Raw genomic sequence first — 22,339 nt, forward strand, 5'->3', positions numbered from 1 at the left:
GACACTGTGCCATAGCACAACTGCACTGCAGATGCTGGCGTCAGACAGTAGTTGGTCAAAATGTGACACAAAATGAGCCAGCATCCGTGTCAAAATCAAATCTTTGTTAAGTATATGGCTCCCCTTAAAAATAAAGTATTTTGCGACTTTGGAAAGAAGGATATCAGATCTTCTCCATTATGCAAGGTATGTCAATACGAACCCATTTTCCTCTGAACTTCACAGATGGTCATTTCCTCATTGGCCCACAAACTGTCACATTAAAACCTCAGTCGTTAAAAGCTTAAATTCGCGTTAATCTAACTGAAGTTTCCAGTTTCCAGTAGCTATTACAGTAAAAAAAATACCATGCTATTGTTTGAGGAGAGTGCACTAAACACTTGTATCATGACTGATTTGATACATTCCCCTCTGAAGGTAAATAATGTACTTACATTCAGTAATCTTGTTCTGATTTGTCATCCTGAGGGTCACAGAGATAAAATGTAGCATAGTTCTGTTTGATAAAATCGATTTTTATATTTAAATGTAGGAACTGGGTTCCACAGTCTATACCCCTGCTGTGTTTGATACACACAGGAAACTGTTGAGCAGGAGTAACCCAGCAGCGTTGCAGTTCTTGACACAAACAGGTGCGCCTGGCACCTGCCACCACACCCCATTCAAAGGCACTTAAATATTTTGTTTTACCTATTCACACACTGAATGGTACCCCCCCCCCTTCATCTACAGCAAACTGATTGAAGTGGATTTAACAAATTACAAATCAATTAGCTATCATAGCTTTCACCTGGATTCACCTGGTCAGTGTATGTTATGGAAAGAGAAGGTGTCCTCATTGTTTTGAACACTCAGTGTATATTTACACACTAAAATACCATGTTAGTGTAAGCGCTGTTTGAAAAGACTGCCTGAAATTTCAGCCCGATTTGGTGGGATGGATTTTTGGCCTCCCATGGTGACATCACCATGCGTTAAATAAGTTAATAGACCAATAAGAAAGAGAGTTCCAAACCTCTCTGTCAAAAACAGCACATTTTCTGTTTTCACCTCCCCACTCAGACCACTCCCAGACAGTCCTAGCAGGTTTTAATCAAGGAACTCTCTGTACTTTGCTCCGTTCATCTTTCCCTCGATCCTGACTAGTCTCCCAGTTCCTGCCTCTGAAAAACATCCCCACAGCATGATGCTGCCAACACCATGCTTCACCGTAGGGACGGTGTCAGGTTTCCTCCAGGCGTGACGCTTGGCAGTCAGGCCAAAAAGATTAGTCTTGGTTTAATCAGACCAGAGAATCTTGTTTCTCATGGTCTGAGAAATTCCAAATGGGCTGTCATGTGCCTTTTTACTGAGGAGTGGTTTAAAGGCCTGATTGGTGGAGTGCTGCAGAAATGATTGTCCATCTGAAAGGTTCTCCCATCCCCATACAGGAACTCTGGAGCTCTGTCAGAGTGACCGTCAGGTTCTTGGTCACCTCCTTGACCAAGGCCCTTCTCCCCTGATTGCTCAGTTTGGCTGGGCGGCCAGCTCTAGGAAGAGTCTTGGTGGTTCCAAACTTCTTCCATTTAAGAATGATGGAGGCCACTGTGTTCTTGGGGACCTCCAATGCTGCAGAAATGTTTTGTTACCGTTCCCCAGATCTGTGCCTCGACAAAATTGTGTCTCAGAGCTCTCCGGACAATTCCATCAACCGCATGGCTTGGTTTTTGCTCTGACATGCACTGTCAACTGTGGGACCTTATATAGACAGGTGTGTGCCTTTCCAAAACATGTCCAATAAATTGTATTTACCACAGGTGGACTCCAATCAAGTTGTAGAAACATCTCAAGGATGATCAATGGAAACAGGATGTACCTGAGCTCAATTTCGATTCTCAAAGGGTCTGAATACTTATGTAAATAAGGTTTTTCTGTTTTTGCTTTGAAATTATCGGGTATTGTGTGTAGATTGATGAGGAAATTGTTTTATTTATCAATTTTAGAATAAGGCTGCAACGTAACAAAATGTGGAAAAAGTCAAGGGGTCTGAATACTTTCCAAATGGACTGTACATGTGACACGTTAGGCTGCTGCTGGAAGAGCCAACGCTAGGCGGATGATTGGATGTGATATGCTATTCAGCGGAGCAAACATTTCGAAAGTGAAGGTGGTGTGTGTTCGGTGGTTGAATGTTGACATGGAGCTGGTTGAGCAACACTGGGCTGAACAATGACGGATGGAGATAGAGGTACTGTAACAGAGAGAAAGAGGAGAGACAGAGCAAGAGAGAGAGAAGGAGACAAATGGAAGTCCAGAAAAGTGAGAGAGAGAAGGTGAGTGAGAGAGAGAAAGACAGATGCAGAGAGAGAGAGAGAAAAAGAGAGCAGTGAGAGCGAAAGATGGATAGGGGATGTAATAAACTTGCGCAGCCCCATTGTACCGGGGGAGTTCTGCTGACAGCACTAAACCACACCCAGTTTCCCACATCGGCTTTCCTATTGGCTGATCCACAAAATCCCAGCAACAGCCTGCTATCTCTCCTCCCCTCTCTTTCTCCACAAAGGACTTACCAGTGAATGAACTGAGTCAAGCACAAGCTGTTGAAATCGTAAAAGCCTCTCTCCGCCGATCTTTATCACCCAGAGCAACCAGACAGATACCGACGCCATTGCAGTGCACAGGAGAACCCTACCCTGGGTGAAGCTACATCAATAGAGCATGCTACGTAGGAATATACCTTCTCTTCAACAAAACAACAGACTCCACTGAACTGAGAGTCTGTTTTTCCATTCAATTCTCCCCAGAATCTTTCTATTTTCTCATTCTAGGACAGCATTGCTCCTCTCCTCAGCGACTACCCTTGAAGCAGACACTCCCACAACACACCAGGACACCCCAGTCTGACCAAACAAAAGTTGTGGAAACCTATCAACTTTGGAGAGAAGCCTATCTTTACGGCCGGATATACGGTGGCCTTCCAGTGCAGAGAGAGAGTGACATTTGGGGAGAGAAAGAGGGGATTTGGGGATTTTTCTCTCTTCTGGTGGGTCTGTGAAAGTCTGTCAAGACGCCGCGTGCCGTGCTCCGCGTGAAGAATGCCCAGGCGAGGATGGCCAAGCCGGCTGAGCCAGCGCCAACACCTGGGCTCTACATGGAGCGCTCGCAGAGTCGGATCAGCCTGTCGGCCTCCTTCGAGGCCCTGGCCATCTACTTCCCCTGTATGAACTCTTTTGATGAGGACGATGTCGGTAAGCAGCCTAAAGGTGCTAGCAGCAGCCTCCACGGGCCTCCTCATTCACTACTTCCATCATTTCCATCTTCACTGCTCGTGGGTTTCTCGTAGTAGCTCATAATTGTTGTGACAGGTTGGTAGACAAGGTTGTGAAAGTTTGTGAGAGGAGCATGGTTTTGCATGTTGGTATCCCTCTCTTGAGGGATGTGGTGGTGGTTTGCAGTGGTGGTTTGCATGTCTAATAAACCATTTGTGCATCTTTTGATGTATAGTGAACATAGCTTCTGATCAAATGTTGCCACGATGTAAGTGTGTAATACATTTGCAAATGGCTGATGGGTGACTGTTAACAACTCCAAAATTAATATTATAGGTGTCACCCAACTTGATGCATTGCAAATATTAGAACTGCCATTTTAATGTGGAGCTTTGAGCACAAAGCAATTCAGTCTCTCTCTGACTGAGAAATGATTTATCCACCCCAATCTCATTATAAATGGCTGGATGCATAAGCACAACTATTCCCATTACTGCTGCCAACACACACACAAAAGTTGGCTACTTTAACTACTGTAATCAGATGGACGCATGGAAAAGAGAGTAGTAGTTCAGTGTCTGAATGGCAATTGAAATGCTAATTCCTTTGTGATTTGACAAACTACACTTCTCAAGTTCAACACCCACTGATTACAGGTTCATTTCTCCTCTGTTGAGTTGAGCCACAAATATGCCCTCATCATTTCACTTCTCATTCAATCTATCGCTGTCATTATATTTAGGCTGATTTGGACTCTCCCTGGTGCACATTGCCAGCCAAACGTGTGAAGGTGAGGAGAATTGATTGTGAGAATACTACTATCGCTGTTTTATCTCATCGCTCCTCCTCTCTTTTCACTGTGTATGTCTCCATCTTCCCCTCTCTTTTACTGTGTGTTCTGTCTCCGTCTCCCCCTCTTTTTCACTGTCTCTATCTCCCCCTCTCTTTCATGACTCCATCTCCCCCTCTTTCACTCTCTCCATCTCCCCCTCCCTTTCACTGTCTCCATCCCCTTCTCTCCCATTCACTTTCATTGTATACCTCAATCTCCATTATCTCCTCAGTTGTATGTCTCTATCTCCCCCTCCCTTTCATTGTCTCCATCTCCTTCTCTCCCATTCACTTTCATTGTATATCTCAATCTCCATAATCTCCTCAGTTTTATGTCTCTATCTCCCCCTCTCTTTCACTGTATGCAGTGCCTTCAGAAAATATTCCTACCCCTTGACTTTTTCGACATTTTGTTCTATTACAGCCTGGATTCAACATTTATTAAATTGCTATTTTTTTTCAAAACGAGGAATTTAAAAACCTCTGTGGTCTTTGAGGTTGAATCTGTGTTTGAAATTCATTGCTTGACTGACGGACCTTACAGGTAATTGTATGTGTGGGATACAGAGACAAATTCAAAAATCATGTTAAACACTATTATTGAGATTGAGTCCACACAACTTATTATGTGACTTGTTAAGCACATTTTTACTCCTGAATCTATTTAGGCTTGCCATAACAAAGGGGTTAAATACATTTCAGCTTTTCTTTTTATATACATAAAAAAAAATCTAACATATTTCCACATTGATGTTGTGATGACACAAAATCTTAATTTATTCCATTTTAAAGACACAACCAAATGTGTCAAGGGGTGTAAATTCTTTCTGAAGGCATTGTACAGTATCTGAAGGTATACAGTATCTGTATATGTCTCCATATCCTCTCCCCTCTCTGGCTGTCAGCCTGTGGGGATCTGCATGTGAGACAAAGTGCTACCAGGCCAGACATCACATCTCCCCAGCTAAACCTCACCGCCAACAGGAACAGCACATCAGACTGCACCTCCCCATCAAGCTCTAGCTCTACGTACAGTCAGAAGAGTCACACACAGCAGCCCGTTGTCACAGATTTTTCACAGATAGAAATCTCTGGGATTTCATCATCAGCCCTTCCGTGCTAGTATGTCATTACACTCGATTAAATAGCAGACATTTTATTACATGATTGAATCCTTGCATGTATAGCTAAAACCCATGGTCACTGATCTACGTATGTAGCCTACATGTATTATATGTTTCTCTATTTCAGGATCTCATCCGCTTTCCATAACTCGCATCTCATTAGACTTAATCTTGTCAGACAGCAGACATAGACTTTTCATCATGGTCATTTTCTTGCGTGTACTGTAAGAATCACCGGAATAGAATGCAGCAGGTGAGCATATGGTAGTGATGCTACTGTGAAGCTAATGCTGGCAGAATGCATTGCTGTGGCTATAGCATAGCGAACCTAGTGGTGCTGGGAGCCAAAGAGGAGGATTATTGCCTGTTGAGACATGTACTGGCACTCAGCCTTGATTACAGCTTGAAAACCATCGCTGACCCCTGTCACCATGTCTCAGCCAGGGGAAGAAGTGAATAAATATGAATATACTGTATTTGGGAATATATCTGGGGCCCAATTGTTACGGGCAGCATTATAATGCCAAAAGTGAGGAAAATGGGGAACAAATAAAAAGTGACGGAGGAAATTAAACGGTCATGGAAAGAATCCTGTTTCATAATATTTGATACTGTCATATAGATGCAGTACTATAAGCCATTTCATGTGGATGAGGTATGCTTCTAAATCCACCAAATCTGTCAAATTTGGTTTGACAGAAAAGTAAAGCAGCAACTCTAAATATCTACAAATTAACCTTAAACAGGAGTTGAAGAACGCTGTGACGTTTCTAACAGCAAAAACCAACAACATTGGACTAATTAGGGAAATAACCCCAGGACACCCTCCTACTAATACCTACCATAAATCTATTTCTAAGAGGAGAAATTGGGCACAATATAGAAATACACATTGATGAAAAAATGAAACAACTGTTGTATTGGTTGTGGTGATCTATACATTTGCAGGTAATGACAAAGCTAATAATTACACATCAGTTATATCCAGAGGAAACTGAACATTTTATGTTGTTCAATCAGTCAGGTCTATGTTTTAGACAGTGCTAGAACATGGAGGAAAAAAGGTTCCCTTGGCGGCCATGTTGGAGAAACAACAACAGAAAAGTCACCAATAATTTGCAAAAAAGTAGGTCTAGTCAGTGGTGAAAAGAGGCAATCCATTGAATAACATACTGTACATTATATCTACCGATTCCTGTGATATTTTGCATTGCATCGTTTTTCAGTGTCGGTAGAGTTGATTTCCTTAAGGGTGGGCTTAAAAATGAAATAATCACTTAACAATCTAGTGATAGTGTTATTAACTGTTTGCCATTTATGCATTCAGTAAGCTTTGTTTACATATACTCTAACACTTTGCACTAAGTTGTTCTTATATCTGTGTAGTATAGCAGTAACAACACTAACATTATTAACATCTTGTTTTGCACATGGGCACCTGACTGTCTGAAAGTGGGGGTGAAAACTCTTGGTGGTGCACCCAGACTATTTTTGCATTTTAAATGTTTTTTCTACACTGTTTTTTTTAACCCTTTAGACTTGTTCCAGTATACGGGTTGAAAATGGCAGATTTGGGCACTGATAAATGACTAAATTGGAATGTAGAGGCTGTGCAGTAACATGCTATACATCAAATAAAATAACATTTGATTGGTCACATACACAGATTTAGCAGATGTTATTGCAGGTTTAGAGAAATGCTTGTGTTCCTAGCTCCAACAGCGCAGTAGTATCTAACAATTCACAACAATACACACAAATCTAAAAGTAAAATAATGTAATTAAGAAATATATAAATATTAGATTGAGCAATGTCAGAGTAGCATTGACTAAAATACAGTAGAATAGAATACAGTATATACATATGAGATGAGCAGAGCAGTATGTTATTAAAGTTATTATTAAAGTGACTAGTGTTCCATTATTAAAGTGGCCAGTGATTCCAAGTATATAGGGCAGCAGCCTCTAAGGTGCACGGTTGCGTAACCAGGTGGAAGCCGGTTAGTGATGGCTATTTAACAATCTGATAGCCTTGAGATGGAAGCTGTTTTTCAGTCTCTTGGTCCCAGCTTTGATGCACCTGTACTGACCTCGCCTTCTGGAATATAATGGGTGAACAGGCCGTGGCTCGGGTGGTTGATGTCCTTGATCTTTTTGGCCTTCCAGTGACATCGGGTGCTGTAGGTGTCCTGGAGGGCAGGTAGTTTGCCTCTGGTGACACGTTTGGCAGACTGCACCACCCTTTGGAGAGCCCTGGGTTGCAGGCGGTACAGTTGCCGTACCAGGCGGTGATATAGCCCAACAGGATGCTCTCAATTGTGCATCTGTAAAGGTTTGTGAGGGTTTTAGGGGCCAAGCCAAATTTCTTCAGCCTCCTGAGGTTGAAGAGGCGCTGTTGCGACTTCATCGCCACACTGTCTGTGTGGGTGGACCATTTCAGATTATCAGTGATGTGTACGCCGAGGAACTTGATGCTTTCCACCTTCTCCACTGCAGTCCTGTCGATGTGGACAGGGGCGTGTTCCCTCTGCTGTTTCCTGAAGTCCATGATCAGCTTCTTTGTTTAGTTGACATTGAGTGAGATGTTTTTTCCTGGCACCACTCTCCCAGGGCCCTCACCTCCTCCCTGTAGGCTGTCTCGTCATTGTTGGTAATCAGGCCTACTGCTGTTGTGTTGTCTGCAAACTTGATGACTGAGTTGGAGGCGTGTGTGGCCACGCAGTCATGGGTGAACAGGGAGTACAGGAAGGGGTTGAGCACGCACCCTTGTGGAGTCCCTGTGTTGAGGATCAGCGAAGTGGAGGTGTTGTTTCCTACCTTCATCACCTGGGGGCGGCCCATCAGGAAGTCCAGGACCCAGTTGTACAGGGCTGATTAAGAACCAGGGCGTGAGCATAATGATGTGCTTGGAGGGTACTATGGTCTTGAATGCTTAGCTATAGTCAATGCACAGCATTCTTGCATACTGTAGGTATTCCTCTTGTCCAGATGGGATAAGGCAGTGTGCAGTGCGATGGCGATTGCATCGTCTGTGGATCTATTGGGGCGGTATGCAAATTGAAATGGGTCTAGGGTGTCAGGTAAGGTAGAGGTGATATGAACCTTAACTAGCCTCTCAAAGCACTTCATGATGACCGAAGTGAGTGCTACGGGGCAATAGTAATTTAGATCAGTTATCTTTGCTTTCTTGGGTACAGGAACAATGGTGGACATTTTGAAGCGTGGACAGCAGAGATCGAATTTGTCCGTAAACACTCCAGCCAGCTGGTCTGTGCATGCTCTGAGGACGCCGCAAGGGATGCCGTCTGGGCTGGCAACTTTGCAAGGGTTAACGCGCTTAAACATCGGTCACGGAGAAGGAAAGCCCACAGTTCTTGGTAGCGGGCCACGTTGTTGGCACTGTGTTACCCTCAAAGCGGGCAAAGAAGGTGTTGAGCTTGTCCGCAAGCAAGACATCGGTGTCCGCGACATGGCTGGTTTTCCCTTTGTAGTCCGTGATTGTCTGTAGATCCTTGTGTCTGAGCCGTTGAATTGCGACTCCACTTTGTCTCTGTACTGACGTTTTGCCTGTTTTATTGCCTTACGGAGGGAATAACTACAGTGTTTGTATTCAGCCATATTCCCAGTTAACTTGTCATGGTTAAGAGCTCTGGCTCTGCGATTCACAACACTGTAAGGGTTTTGATTGACAGCCATTCTGAACTTGAGCATGACAAGAAGTTGCCCCTATCCCTCCCGCTATTTCAGCAATTTCTGCAAATTTTTATTGTCTGAGTGAGGGAAATGCCGTAAATTAAGAGGACTCCATGTATTTTGAAAGATGAGACATTGAGAATTATAGTAAATACTGCTTTGATGTCATACAAACAAGCCAAAAACCTGTGAGTCGAGATGTGCACTTCACTTTTCCATATCATAAAACTCAGGTAATTTACAGTGTCAACATTTATGACCACTATTATGGAGAGAATTTGCCATGGCAAAATGGGAGGAATTGTCATGTACTGTCATGTTGTGTCTTGTCTCTGTCCTTTCCCTTCACCCTGTCTCCCTCTACTGGTCGTTGTTAGGTTACCTTTTCTCCCCCGCTTTCCCCCAGCTGTTCCTTGTCTCCTCTTGACTACCTCGTCACCCCTTCTCCCACCTGTTCCCCTTTTCCCTCTGATTAGTCCCCTATATCTCTCTCTGTTTTTGTTCCTGTCCTTGTCGGATTCTTGTTTGTTGTGTTTCATGCCTGAACCAGACTGTCGTCATGTTTGCTGTAACCTTGTCTTGTCCTGTCGGAATCTGCCGGTCCGTCTGAGCCTATCTATGTTTGGTAATTAAAGAAGCTCTGTTTAAGTTAATTCGCTTTTGGGTCCTCATTCACGCACCGTAACAGAAGAATCCGACCAAGAATGGACCCAGCGACTTCGGATCCTCTCCACTCAGCCGTCGGGATCCAGGGAGCGATGCTAGGCAGACACGAGCAGGAAGTGTCTGCTGCTCGACATGCCGTTGAGACCCTGGCCACCCAAGTCTCCAACCTCACAGAACAGGTTCACCATCTCCGCCTCGATCCACCGGCCACTTCCAGGGCTTTCGAATCTCCGGAGCCCAGAATCAATAACCCGCCGTGTTACTCTGGGGAGCCCACTGAATGCCGCTCGTTCCTCACCCAGTGTGATATTGTGTTTTCTCTCCAGCCCAACACTTACTCCAGGAGCACTGCTCGTGTCGCCTACGTCATATCTCTCCTTATTGGACGGGCTCGTGAGTGGGGCACGGCAATCTGGGAGGCAAGGGCTGAGTGTACTAACCAGTATCAGGACTTTAAGGAGGAGATGATACGGGTTTTTGATCGACCTGTTTTTGGGGAGGAGGCTTCCAGGGCCCTGTCTTCCCTATGTCAAGGCAATCGATCCATAACAGACTACTCTATTGAGTTTCGCACTCTTGCTGTCTCCAGTGGCTGGAACGAGCCGGCCTTGCTCGCTCGTCTTCTGGAGGGTCTCCGCGCAGAGGTAAAGGATGAGATTCTCTCCCGGGAGGTTCCTTCCAGCGTGGATTCCTTGATTGAACTCGCTATTCGCATTGAGCGACGGGTTGATCTTCGTCACCGAGCTCGTGGAAAGGAGCTCGCGCTCTCCGTCGCTCCCCTCTCCGCATCACTACCATCTTCCTCTGCCGGCTCGGGTGCTGAGCCCATGCAGCTGGGAGGTATCCGCATCTCGACTAAGGAGAGGGAACGGAGAATCACCAACCGCCTCTGTCTCTATTGCGGTTCCGCTGGTCATTTTGTCACTTCATGTCCAGTAAAAGGCCAGAGCTCGTCAGTAAGCGGAGGGCTACTGGTGAGCGCTACTACTCCTGTCTCTCCTTCAAGATCCTGCACTACCTTGTCGGTCCATCTACGCTGGACCGGTTCGTCAGCTTCCTGCAGTGCCTTAATAGACTCTGGGGCGGAGGGCTGTTTTATGGACGAGACCTGGGCTCGGGAACATGACATTCCTCTCAGACAGTTAAAGGAGCCCACGGCCTTGTTCGCCCTGGATGGTAGTCCTCTCCCCAGGATTCAGCGTGAGACGCTACCTTTAACCCTCACTGTTTCTGGTAATCATAGTGAAACCATTTCTTTTTAAATTTTTCGTTCACCTTTTACACCTGTTGTTTTGGGCCATCCCTGGCTAGTTTGTCATAATCCTTCCATTAATTGGTCTAGTAATTCTATCCTCTCCTGGAACGTCTCTTGTCATGTGAAATGTTTAATGTCTGCTATCCCTCCTGTTTCCTCTGTCTCTTCTTCACAGGAGGAGCCTGGTGATTTGACAGGGGTGCCGGAGGAATATCACGATCTGCGCACGGTGTTCAGTCGGTCCAGGGCCACCTCTCTTCCTCCACACCGGTCGTATGATTGTAGTATTGATCTCCTTCCGGGAACCACCCCCCCCCGGGGTAGACTATACTCTCTGTCGGCTCCCGAACGTAAGGCTCTCGAAGATTATTTGTCTGTAGCTCTTGACGCCGGTACCATAGTCCCCTCCTCCTCTCCCGCCGGAGCGGGGTTTTTTTTTGTCAAGAAGAAGGACGGGTCTCTGCGCCCCTGCATAGATTATCGAGGGCTGAATGACATAACAGTGAAGAATCGTTATCCGCTTCCTCTTATGTCTTCAGCCTTCGAGATCCTGCAGGGAGCCAGGTTTTTCACTAAGTTGGACCTTCGTAACGCTTACCATCTCGTGCGCATCAGGGAGGGGGACGAGTGGAAGACGGCGTTTAACACTCCGTTAGGGCACTTTGAATACCGGGTCCTTCCTTTCGGCCTCGCTAACGCTCCAGCTGTCTTTCAGGCATTAGTCAATGATGTCCTGAGAGACATGCTGAACATCTTTGTTTTCGTTTACCTTGACGATATCCTGATTTTTTCACCGTCACTCCAGATTCATGTTCAGCACGTTCGACGTGTCCTCCAGCGCCTTTTAGAGAATTGTCTTTTTGTGAAGGCTGAGAAGTGCACTTTTCATGCCTCCTCCGTCACATTTCTCGGTTCTGTTATTTCCGCTGAAGGCATTAAGATGGATCCCGCTAAGGTCCAAGCTGTCATTGATTGGCCCGTCCCTAAGTCACGCGTCGAGCTGCAGCGCTTTCTCGGCTTCGCGAACTTCTATCGTCGTTTCATCCGTAATTTCGGTCAGGTGGCAGCTCCTCTCACAGCCCTTACTTCTGTCAAGACGTGCTTTAAGTGGTCCGTTTCCGCCCAGGGAGCTTTTGATCTCCTCAAGAATCGTTTTACATCCGCTCCTATCCTTGTTACACCTGACGTCTCTAGACAGTTCGTTGTCGAGGTTGACGCGTCAGAGGTGGGCGTGGGAGCCATTCTTTCTCAGCGCTCCCTCTCTGACGACAAGGTCCACCCATGCGCGTATTTTTCTCATCGCCTGTCGCCGTCGGAACGTAACTATGATGTGGGTAACCGCGAACTGCTCGCCATCCGGTTAGCCCTAGGCGAATGGCGACAGTGGTTGGAGGGGGCGACCGTTCCTTTTGTCGTTTGGACTGACCATAGGAACCTTGAGTACATCCGTTCTGCCAAACGACTTAATGCGCGTCAGGCGCGTTGGGCGCTGTTTTTCGCTCGTTTCGAGTTCGTGATTTCTTATCGTCCGGGCTCTAAGAACACCAAGCCTGATGCTTTGTCTCGTCTCTTCAGTTCTTCAGTAGCCTCCACTGACCCCGAGGGGATTCTCCCTGAGGGGCGTGTTGTCGGGTTGACTGTCTGGGGAATTGAGAGGCAGGTAAAACAAGCGCTCACTCACACTCCGTCGCCGCGCGCTTGTCCTAGGAACCTTCTTTTCGTTCCCGTTCCTACTCGTCTGGCCGTTCTTCAGTGGGCTCACTCTGCCAAGTTAGCCGGCCACCCTGGCGTTCGGGGTACGCTTGCTTCCATTCGCCAGCGTTTTTGGTGGCCCACCCGGGAGCATGACACGCGTCGTTTCGTGGCTGCTTGTTCGGTCTGCGCGCAGACTAAGTCCGGTAACTCTCCTCCTGCCGGCCGTCTCAGGCCGCTTCCTATTCCCTCTCGACCGTGGTCTCACATCGCCTTAGATTTTGTCACCGGACTGCCTTCGTCAGCGGGGAAGACTGTTATTCTTACGGTTGTCGATAGGTTCTCTAAGGCGGCTCATTTCATTCCCCTTGCTAAGCTTCCTTCTGCTAAAGAGACGGCACAAATCATCATCGAGAATGTTTTCAGAATTCATGGCCTTCCGTCAGACGTCGTTTCGGACAGAGGTTTCACGTCTCAATTTTGGAGGGAGTTTTGCCGTTTGATTGGGGCGTCCGTCAGTCTCTCTTCCGGCTTTCACCCCCAGTCTAACGGTCAAGCAGAACGGGCCAATCAGACTATTGGTCGCATCTTACGCAGTCTTTCTTTTCGCAACCCTGCGTCTTGGTCAGAACAGCTCCCCTGGGCAGAATACGCCCACAACTCGCTTCCTTCGTCTGCGACCGGGCTATCTCCTTTTCAGAGTAGCCTCGGGTACCAGCCTCCGCTGTTCTCATCTCAGTTCGCCGAGTCCAGCGTCCCCTCCGCTCAGGCTTTTGTCCAACGTTGCGAGCGCACCTGGAAGAGGGTCAGGTCTGCACTTTGCCGTTATAGGACGCAGACTGTGAGGGCTGCTAATAAGCGTAGAACTAAGAGTCCTAGATATTGTCGCGGTCAGAGAGTTTGGCTCTCCACTCAGAACCTTCCCCTTAAGACGGCTTCTCGCAAGTTGACCCCGCGGTTCATTGGTCCGTTCCGTATTTCTCGGGTCATTAATCCTGTCGCAGTTCGACTTCTTCTTCCGCGATACCTTCGTCGCGTCCACCCGGTCTTCCATGTCTCCTGCATCAAGCCCGTCCTTCGCGCCCCCGCTCGTCTTCCCCCCCCCCCCCCCCATCCTTGTCGAGGGCGCACCCATCTACAGGGTCCGTAGAATTTTGGACATGCGTCCTCGGGGCCGTGGTCACCAGTACCTCGTAGATTGGGAGGGGTACGGTCCTGAGGAGAGGAGTTGGGTTCCCTCTCGGGACGTGCTGGACCGTGCGCTGATCGAGGATTTCCTCCGTTGCCGCCAGGTTTCCTCCTCGAGTGCGCCAGGAGGCGCTCGGTGAGTGGGGGGGTACTGTCATGTACTGTCATGTTGTGTCTTGTCTCTGTCCTTTCCCTTCACCCTGTCTCCCTCTACTGGTCGTTGTTAGGTTACCTTTTCTCCCCCGCTTTCCCCCAGCTGTTCCTTGTCTCCTCTTGACTACCTCGTCACCCCTTCTCCCACCTGTTCCCCTTTTCCCTCTGATTAGTCCCCTATATCTCTCTCTGTTTTTGTTCCTGTCCTTGTCGGATTCTTGTTTGTTGTGTTTCATGCCTGAACCAGACTGTCGTCATGTTTGCTGTAACCTTGTCTTGTCCTGTCGGAATCTGCCGGTCCGTCTGAGCCTACCTATGTTTGGTAATTAAAGAAGCTCTGTTTAAGTTAATTCGCTTTTGGGTCCTCATTCACGCACCGTAACAGGAATAATATTGTTTTACCCAAAATGGATTTGAATTAGAATGTTGTACATGGTAGGTTCAGAAAAAACATTTTTAAATTGTACATTAAGTTGTCATCTTTTTTTGTCACAAATAATGCAGTCACAATAATGCAGTACATTTACAAATGTGACTTTGATAGATTTTTTGACAATTTTCTTTCTAAATAAGGCATGTGAGGGCATTGAAAAAGAACTGTCAACTTGAAAATGCAAACTGGAGTTTTGCAGGTGTTTATCGTTGTCTCTGATTGGGAACCATATTTAGGCAGCCATATTCTTTGAGTGTTTTGTGGGTGATTGTCCTTAGTGTCTTGATGTCCTTAGTGTCTTGATGTCCTTAGTGTCTTGATGTCCTTAGTGTCTTGATGTCCTTAGTGTCTTGATGTCCTTAGTGTCTTGATGTCCTTAGTGTCTTGATGTCCTTAGTGTCTTGATGTCCTTGTTCTGTGTGTATGTGCACCAGTATTAGGCTGTTTCGGTTTTCGTTACGTTCATTGTTTTGTAGTGTTGTATTTAGATTCGTGTTGCTTCTGTTTTAAATAAACATGGATCGCAATCTACACGCCGCATTTTGGTCCGACTCTCCTTCTACCGAAGAATGCCGTTACAATATGGGTCATTTTGAACAGTTTGGGCTAGAGCTGGGTTCTCCAACCTTTTCTTTCATAAAAGCTACTTCATACTAAAACATGTTTTCACAAGCTAATCATATACAGTTTGCATATTTTGTTATTGTGTAGGCCAAATTTGATGACTAAAAACAAAGAACATTCATAACTTAATTGCATTTTGGTTCTTAAAATCACACATTGTTTTTACAAAAATCATTGTACTGTAGCCCACATTGAGAATATTGCCTTTTTAAGATGAGAGAGCGAACTGGTTTGAACAGTCCCTGCAGGACAAGGCTACTATCAATTATTTTCCAATTATTGTTAAATTGTCATTCTGTTTAATAGTGGCCTCTTGAACAATAACCACCGTGAGTAGGCTACATATCTGTCAACAAATGCTGAAGAAACATCATAATCATTTAAATAATCATTAGTAGATGTCAAAAAGGCAGAATGCTGTTAAATGCCTGTAAACAACTTGGGAGGAAAATTATTTATCTGATTTAATTATGTAATATTAGGCCTAATATCACTATCTACTTGCGAGCTACTCATTGACAGCCTGCGAGCTACCGGACAGGCAGTTTTCTGTTCAGGTGCAACCTTTGGTAGGCTGAAGGATGGCTACTCAGAGTCAGAGTTTGCACTACAGTGAAGCCTAATCAGACATGCCCATGCTCATCAAGGTTCTAACAGGCAGAGTGAAACGATACAATGAATTTGCTGGTGGTGCACGCAGCTCAAATTATATGTAACAGCACCTTTGGACCAACACCATCAATAAAAATGTAACAGCACAAAAAAATGTATAAACCATTTTATTTTGCAGGTGCCTTTTCATTTTAAACACCAGTGGTGCAACTAGAGCTTTTTTTAACCAGGCAAGTCAGTTAAGAACAAATTCTTATTTACAATGAAGGCCTAGAAACAGTGGGTTAAATGCCTTGTTCATGGGCAGAACGGCAGATTTTTACCTTGTCATCTCGGGGATTCGGCCTAGCAACCTTTTGGTTACTGGCTCAACGTTCTAACCACTAGGCTACCTGCCACCCCTTTCTAACTAAACTAAAACAGTGGCACACAGGAGGGAAGCAAAACTTTCCAGTGCTCAAAACCATTAATCTTGAGTCCATTGGGGGAGGGGGTGAAAAATGGAATCTGTTCATTTTTATATCATATATAAAATTGTCATATCTATAGTTTTACATTACAAATCATATAAAATCATATATAAAATTGTCATATCTATAGTATTACATTACATTACATTACAAAACATTACAAATATAAAAAAAATGACAGATTTTCCAATGGAATATGATAATTTGCAAAACAATACATTTGCACCCTTATTTTGAAAGTGGAAGTGCAGCTGCTCCATTGGCTCCATTGCTCAGGCGCCTCTGGTTATGCAGCAGATGGCTAAGTGCATCACTACTGCCTTCATGACACCTAGAATTACTGTTGCGGTAACAGAAATGCCTTGGCTTTTCGTGGTCAGTGAGATTGATGGTGCTTCTTGGGCATGTTATGTTAGGTTGTGAGTTCAAGCCCTGGTGCACTTACTCAAATCACACAGTCGGGTTTAATCTGGCTGTTGGGGTTGCTGCTAGATGAGGCCAAAGTGTGGTGGATGGCTAAGTGCATCACTACTGCCATCCTGAGACCTAGAAGTACTGTCATCCAGATTCAGAAATGTGTGGTCTTTTCTGGGTCAGTTTACAGTTATCTCCATGTTCACCTTATAGCCTCATGGCATGAATGAATAATCTCTCTATTGGGTCCTCAGCTCAACCAATGCCTCAAAGGTCAAGTATCTATTACCTTTCCCAAGGTCAGTGTCTCAGCTGTGTTCATAGGGTCCCATAATGGACTACATGCAAGAAATGTGTATTCAGATCCAACCCACCGCACAACCTTCTCCCAATGTATTTAAAGTATCATCTTTTACTTCAAATGTTTGTGTTTACCACTCGTATTGACACACTACTGAGGATCTATATGCCAAGCCTGTTTTCTAGCGCCTCCAGGAGAGGAACTGGGATCTATTGAAAAAAATCTCAGAACTTCCTATGCTTGTTACCACTCCCTCACTGTCAAGCCTGGTTTGATGCTGCCTCTCAAAATATTATTGAGACTGAGAGAGAGAGAGAAATAGAGAGTTCTCTCTATAGAGAGTGAAATAGACACTGTCTCGAGAAATGTAGTTCCCATACCTATGCACTTGCAGTCTGCATTGTATTAAACAATGAGGAATTAATGTTGTCAAGTTGTCATGTGTGTGTAGGGGGTAAACATCCCTTAGCCCCTAATGGATTTTGAATGAAAAAATATGTGTATCTGAAGTTACTCAGTGGTAATGTGACTTTTTTAGGCTTTATCAAGTGTATAATCCTTCCAATATTTATATAATCTGTCACTATGTATGATATTTCATCCTAGAGCAATCCTCTAAAAATGGCAAATCCATATTTGATTTACACAAACATGAGATAGATGAGATGAAGTAACCCTGTTAGCAATCTATTGATGTTCTCTTGTTAGCCATGTGAAACCCATTCATGCAGCTTGCCTGCATCAACCCCTCCACCTCCTCCTCCTTTCCTTGCTTGCTTTGTTCCAGCTAATACAATGCTGTGGATATGCACAAACATGTGTTCTATGAAAGCAAGGTCTGTACAGAACAAGCACTGATCTGACCTTTAAGCAAATGTGTGCTACAGCTACACCTCCCCATTCGGAGCTAGCCTATAACAGGAGCTGTGGAACATTCAGATATAAATATATGATGTAGAACAAACATGCCTCTCTTACATGTAGAATGAGGAATCATGTTGGCCCTATTCATGACATTTCTATCTGCAATGTTCCACGTTAGCCTACTGAATGTGGCCCAGGACTGTGTGACAGACCTAAATCATATGTTTCTCTTGGTCGTCTATTAGGATGGCTGCTTGTTTTGTTTTAGGCATTTACATAACATGCTCTTATCGGCTTTGCAAAATGGGACTACTTAGGGCTTAACACAATGAGCCCATCCCAAACCCATTGGCCTTACTGCAGCATTGTTATTAGGACATCTGTATCCTCCACATCAATGTCAAGTTTCATTTCTAGTGTATTATGGGTTGTTATTACTCACGGTATTTGATTTAGATGCCATTGACCAGAATGACTATATCAAGTCAGACAAGTTACAACAAAATAGAGTTGCACAGGTTGGGAAATTGTAATATTGTGTATGGATGAGTTCCAAACAAAGGATCAGAGTCTGTTTCATCAGAGACATCTGAAACCCTGTGTATATCCTTCATCAGATGTAGGATTGCATATTCTGTTCAGTGACTTTCAAACTTCATGACCTGGGTCATCTGATCAAACCATCTAACACAGAAGACACCCCAGAGGCAGAGTGGTCTACAGCAATACCCTTATCTCTGGCAGACCATTCCTTGAAATCATTAGGGATTGATGAGTTACAGGCACCACCAATCCATCACCTGCTTAATGGTTCATTAATGGAAGAGTGAGTAATGGAGTGCTATATGATGGCCCAATCAATGATCAGAATTAAAAAGAGCATTGACGACTGGGGTTTGGGATCGATAACAGGTGATAGGAATGGTGATAGGAATGGTACATTTAATTATATTAAAACATTAGAAAATATCCATTTCACAAGCCATTCTCTGTGGGAGGAGAAGCAGATACTGATGTTGATAGAGATAGTGATAAAACATGTTGTTTCTGATGCATGAGTTTTTGAAGATAAGAAATACAATGTTCAGTTTCGTGAACTTAAAAAATATGTTTTTATTAGGATCCTCATTAGTGACTGCTAGTTTTACTGGGATCTAACACATAGCAAAAAATACATAGCAGACAAAAGACTGTTTGGATAATTTTCCTTCAATTCACAAGTGCCTGAATCATATATTGTGCCTCTGGCCTGAGACAATATGTTCAATATGTAGCCTACCTAGGCTCATGTCAACTAGCTAGCTAACTTAGCTGGTTCATTGTTTCCCATGCGACGAAGTTAGGCTTGCAAGCATTTAAGCTAGGTAGCCTATGACAACAAAAACTAAAAGTGTACTTTATGATAGAGCCATAGACCGTTTTGCCAACCTGAAAGTGAGGAGGATGGCATTGGCGTTCAACTAGTCTACAAGTAGTCCACACACACACACACACACACACACACACACACACACACACACACACACACACACACACACACATACACACACACACACACACACACACACACACACACACACACACACACACACACACACACACACACACACACACACACACACACACACACACACACACACACACACACACACACACACAAATCAGTACCATGGACAGCCACACCATATTTAGGAACATTGATTGGACTAAATCGTTTTCAGTATCTTTAAGTTTGTTTTGTTTGTATTAAATTAAGCATATATAGCCTTGTTTATTTGATGATGTTTAAGTTGAAATGGTGCTGGAATAGCTGTGGCAGTGGACTTTGTGCTGACTTGCAATAACTCCGTTGTTCTAAATCAGTAGTTGTTTAGTAAACTGTCGAAAACATTAAGTTGCTTGACCATGCGATATTTGCTTTGTGGACTTCACTGGACAGATGTTGCTCTCCGGTTTTGTAATGAAACACAAAACCGCCACTATGTGACTGTTGGCTTTTTGTTGTCTTGGCCTTATTGTATATCATGGTGGCGTATTAACAAATGGGTTAAAGAGCAAAAATCGCAATTATCACAACATAGGCTTGGCTTGGCTTCAGCAGTGATTTTACCCATGTACCGCTACTGCTATCTTGTGAACCATTTAATAAGAAAAATTATCAGCAGGTGCTTTAAAAATACCCCTTCTCTCCCTTTCCCTGTTTCAAATTTATGTGCTAAATGAATTCAGCCAACTTAATCAATGTGCTCTATTTCATTTATATCCCCACACTAGGGAACTCTGTAATGAGACCTACTTGTACATGTGCTACATTAGACTGGACACCAAAGTTATCAATCTGGTTCACATTGATGGGAAGGTATGTGTGTCATACGGTCCCGATTCTTGTCTTCATATGCAAGCATTGTAGATTGGTGGTTTCCTAGAGGCCTCTAAGTAAAGACAAAGTCTCTTTTCACGTAAAAAAAAAAAGCAGATGCTTGAAAACAAACTATGTTGAAATGACAAAACAAGGTAATCAGCTGAAAATGCATTGCTTTCTGAGTCTGTTTTTTAGTGTACATTTGTTACAGAGAATTGAAATGTATTTAAATACTGTATACATTATCAATTTGTTATATTGCTGCTATACTAAACAAAAATATGAACACAAGGTGTGAAGTCCCATGTTTCATGAGTTGAAAAAGATCCCAGGAATTTCTCTCAAATTCTGTGCACAAATTTGTTTATATTCCTGTTAGTGAGCATTTCTCCTTTGCCAAGATAATCCATCATCCTGACAGGTGTGGCATATCAAGAAGCTGATTATACAGCATGATCACTACAGAGGTGCACCTTGTGCTGGGGACCATAAAAGGCCACTCTAATATGTGCAGTTTTGTCACAAAACACAATGCCACAGATATTTAAACTTTTAAGGGAGTGTGCAATTGACATGCGGATTGCAGGACTGTCCAACAGAGCTGTTGCCAGATAATTTAATGTTCATAGACTAGAGCACATATAACATTGTACCAATAATGCTTTTTATGATGAGAAATCAATGAGCCTGTGTATTTTCCTTCAGTTTATAGCACTATTTTTTTAATGGCAAGTCATTTATTATACTATTTGCAACAGAACAGGTCTCTGTATTCAGGGTTTATTGAATGTTTATTGTCCCTTTCTATGCTATATGAATTCTTATTCCATTTGTACTGTACATCTGTCTCAACCTTGCAAGAACCATTATAGTCCCACCTGCTGTGCATAACACTATTGTTCAGCTGGATCTTGCTGGAAAGGTGAAATAGTGTTACACTCTAAGAGAGTATAAGTAAGACATAATGATCCTTCTCTAAAATTTTAACAGGGTTAAAACATTTTCAAAGCCACGGGACACACTTCCAGAATGTCTTTGGTGTGGTTTCCCATAGCAACAACATCCTTTTCATACTTCTTGTGGCAGAATGTCCTTTTTCAGACATAGCTTTAGAGAAGTTGTTAGGACAACATGCTGCTCATTGCTTTTATATAATACACTCGGGTTGATATGGTTTCAGACAGCATGTACAGGTAGTATATGAAATGTGTCTAAGATTCAGGATTTGAATGCTGAATATGATTTTATTCCCATTCTTAATGAGTGGAATTCGGTTACCTGCAGACAGGATGCGTATCAATGCACAATTATTTGAAACCAGTCTTTGAGTAACCCCAATATGCCTATGTTTAATCTCCCAGTGAACAGCATGAAAATAGCAATGTTCTGGGTCACATCTGAGCAATATTAAAAACCTAATCCCTGACACCCCCTACTGGAGTTGCTATGTAAGACTGGGCCATGTACAGATATCACAGTTATTTTACACGCACCAAATGATCAAATCTCAATAGTATGATTATTGCACGGAAGACTATGGACCAATTCTCTGTATCTTTGGGTAAGGTGTCTATAGTGTTCAGTACTGTACTGCATGGTTGTGAGACAATGGCACAGTACAAAGTTAACATAGACTAGGATGACCTGCAAATGATACTGCACTCTGTCTGTTCCACCAGGCTGTAAAAAGGGGACATTTTCCTGTCCTTAATAATAGATTGACGATGTCAAAGACTTTTTATCAAGCCTGTTGGAGCACTCTATCAAAAAGTGTCTCTTGCTTAGAATGAGAAATGTTAGGTAGGCGAGGCTACTACTGTGAACATCTTGTATTTACTGAGAATTAGAAATAGAAAAAAACGACCTTTGTCTCTATAACTAAAACTACCTTTGTCTCTATAACCTTGTACTTTGCACAAGGGCAAGGTAGCCAATTTATTATTACCTTGACATTATGAACCGGTAAGGTTCCTCTTAATTCATTGTTATGCGTTGATGGACAGGAATAACTATGAATTGTTACTGTAAATAATGTGGCTGTGTGGTTGGCACTTGTTGTACAACAGTTCTGGCATTCTGTAGAATTCCAAATTAAAGTTTTGCACTGCTGTACATCAACAGCTCAATTTGGAAAAATTCTCCCTCTGAGTTAAGAAATACTGCCTTTTGAAAAATCAAAGCCCTGTTTTTAAATGTTGCTAGTGTGTTTGCAGTTGGAGGCTAAATCAAGGAAGTGATTCATGAGCTAGTATGTGGAGCAAACATTATCCTATTATTGATATAGCCTAGTATAATATTGTTTTGTTTTAGGTTTTGGAAAAGGAGGTTTGGGTGGAGATTTGAATGTAACATTGACACTTTGATGCAGGCTAAATCCTTACATAATGAACAAGATCATATGTGAAACGG

The 22,339-nt window shown here is 43.7% G+C and overlaps 1 protein-coding gene across 1 annotated transcript in view; it reads left to right on the plus strand.

The window, feature by feature from the left end:
* The first annotated feature begins 2,412 nt into the window (after nt 1–2,412).
* The window catches only part of LOC110527680 (regulating synaptic membrane exocytosis protein 4), a 55,713-nt gene continuing 35,786 nt past the window's right edge, over nt 2,413–22,339 (plus strand). The window contains exon 1 of the mRNA XM_021609119.3: nt 2,413–3,227. Within this exon, the coding sequence (XP_021464794.1) occupies nt 3,089–3,227 (139 nt within the window). The 5' untranslated portion in view covers nt 2,413–3,088. The remainder of the gene's footprint in view (nt 3,228–22,339) is intronic.

Source organism: Oncorhynchus mykiss, chromosome 7 (assembly GCF_057628025.1).
Source record: "Oncorhynchus mykiss isolate SJ-2025 chromosome 7, ASM5762802v1, whole genome shotgun sequence".
NCBI lineage: Eukaryota > Metazoa > Chordata > Actinopteri > Salmoniformes > Salmonidae > Oncorhynchus > Oncorhynchus mykiss.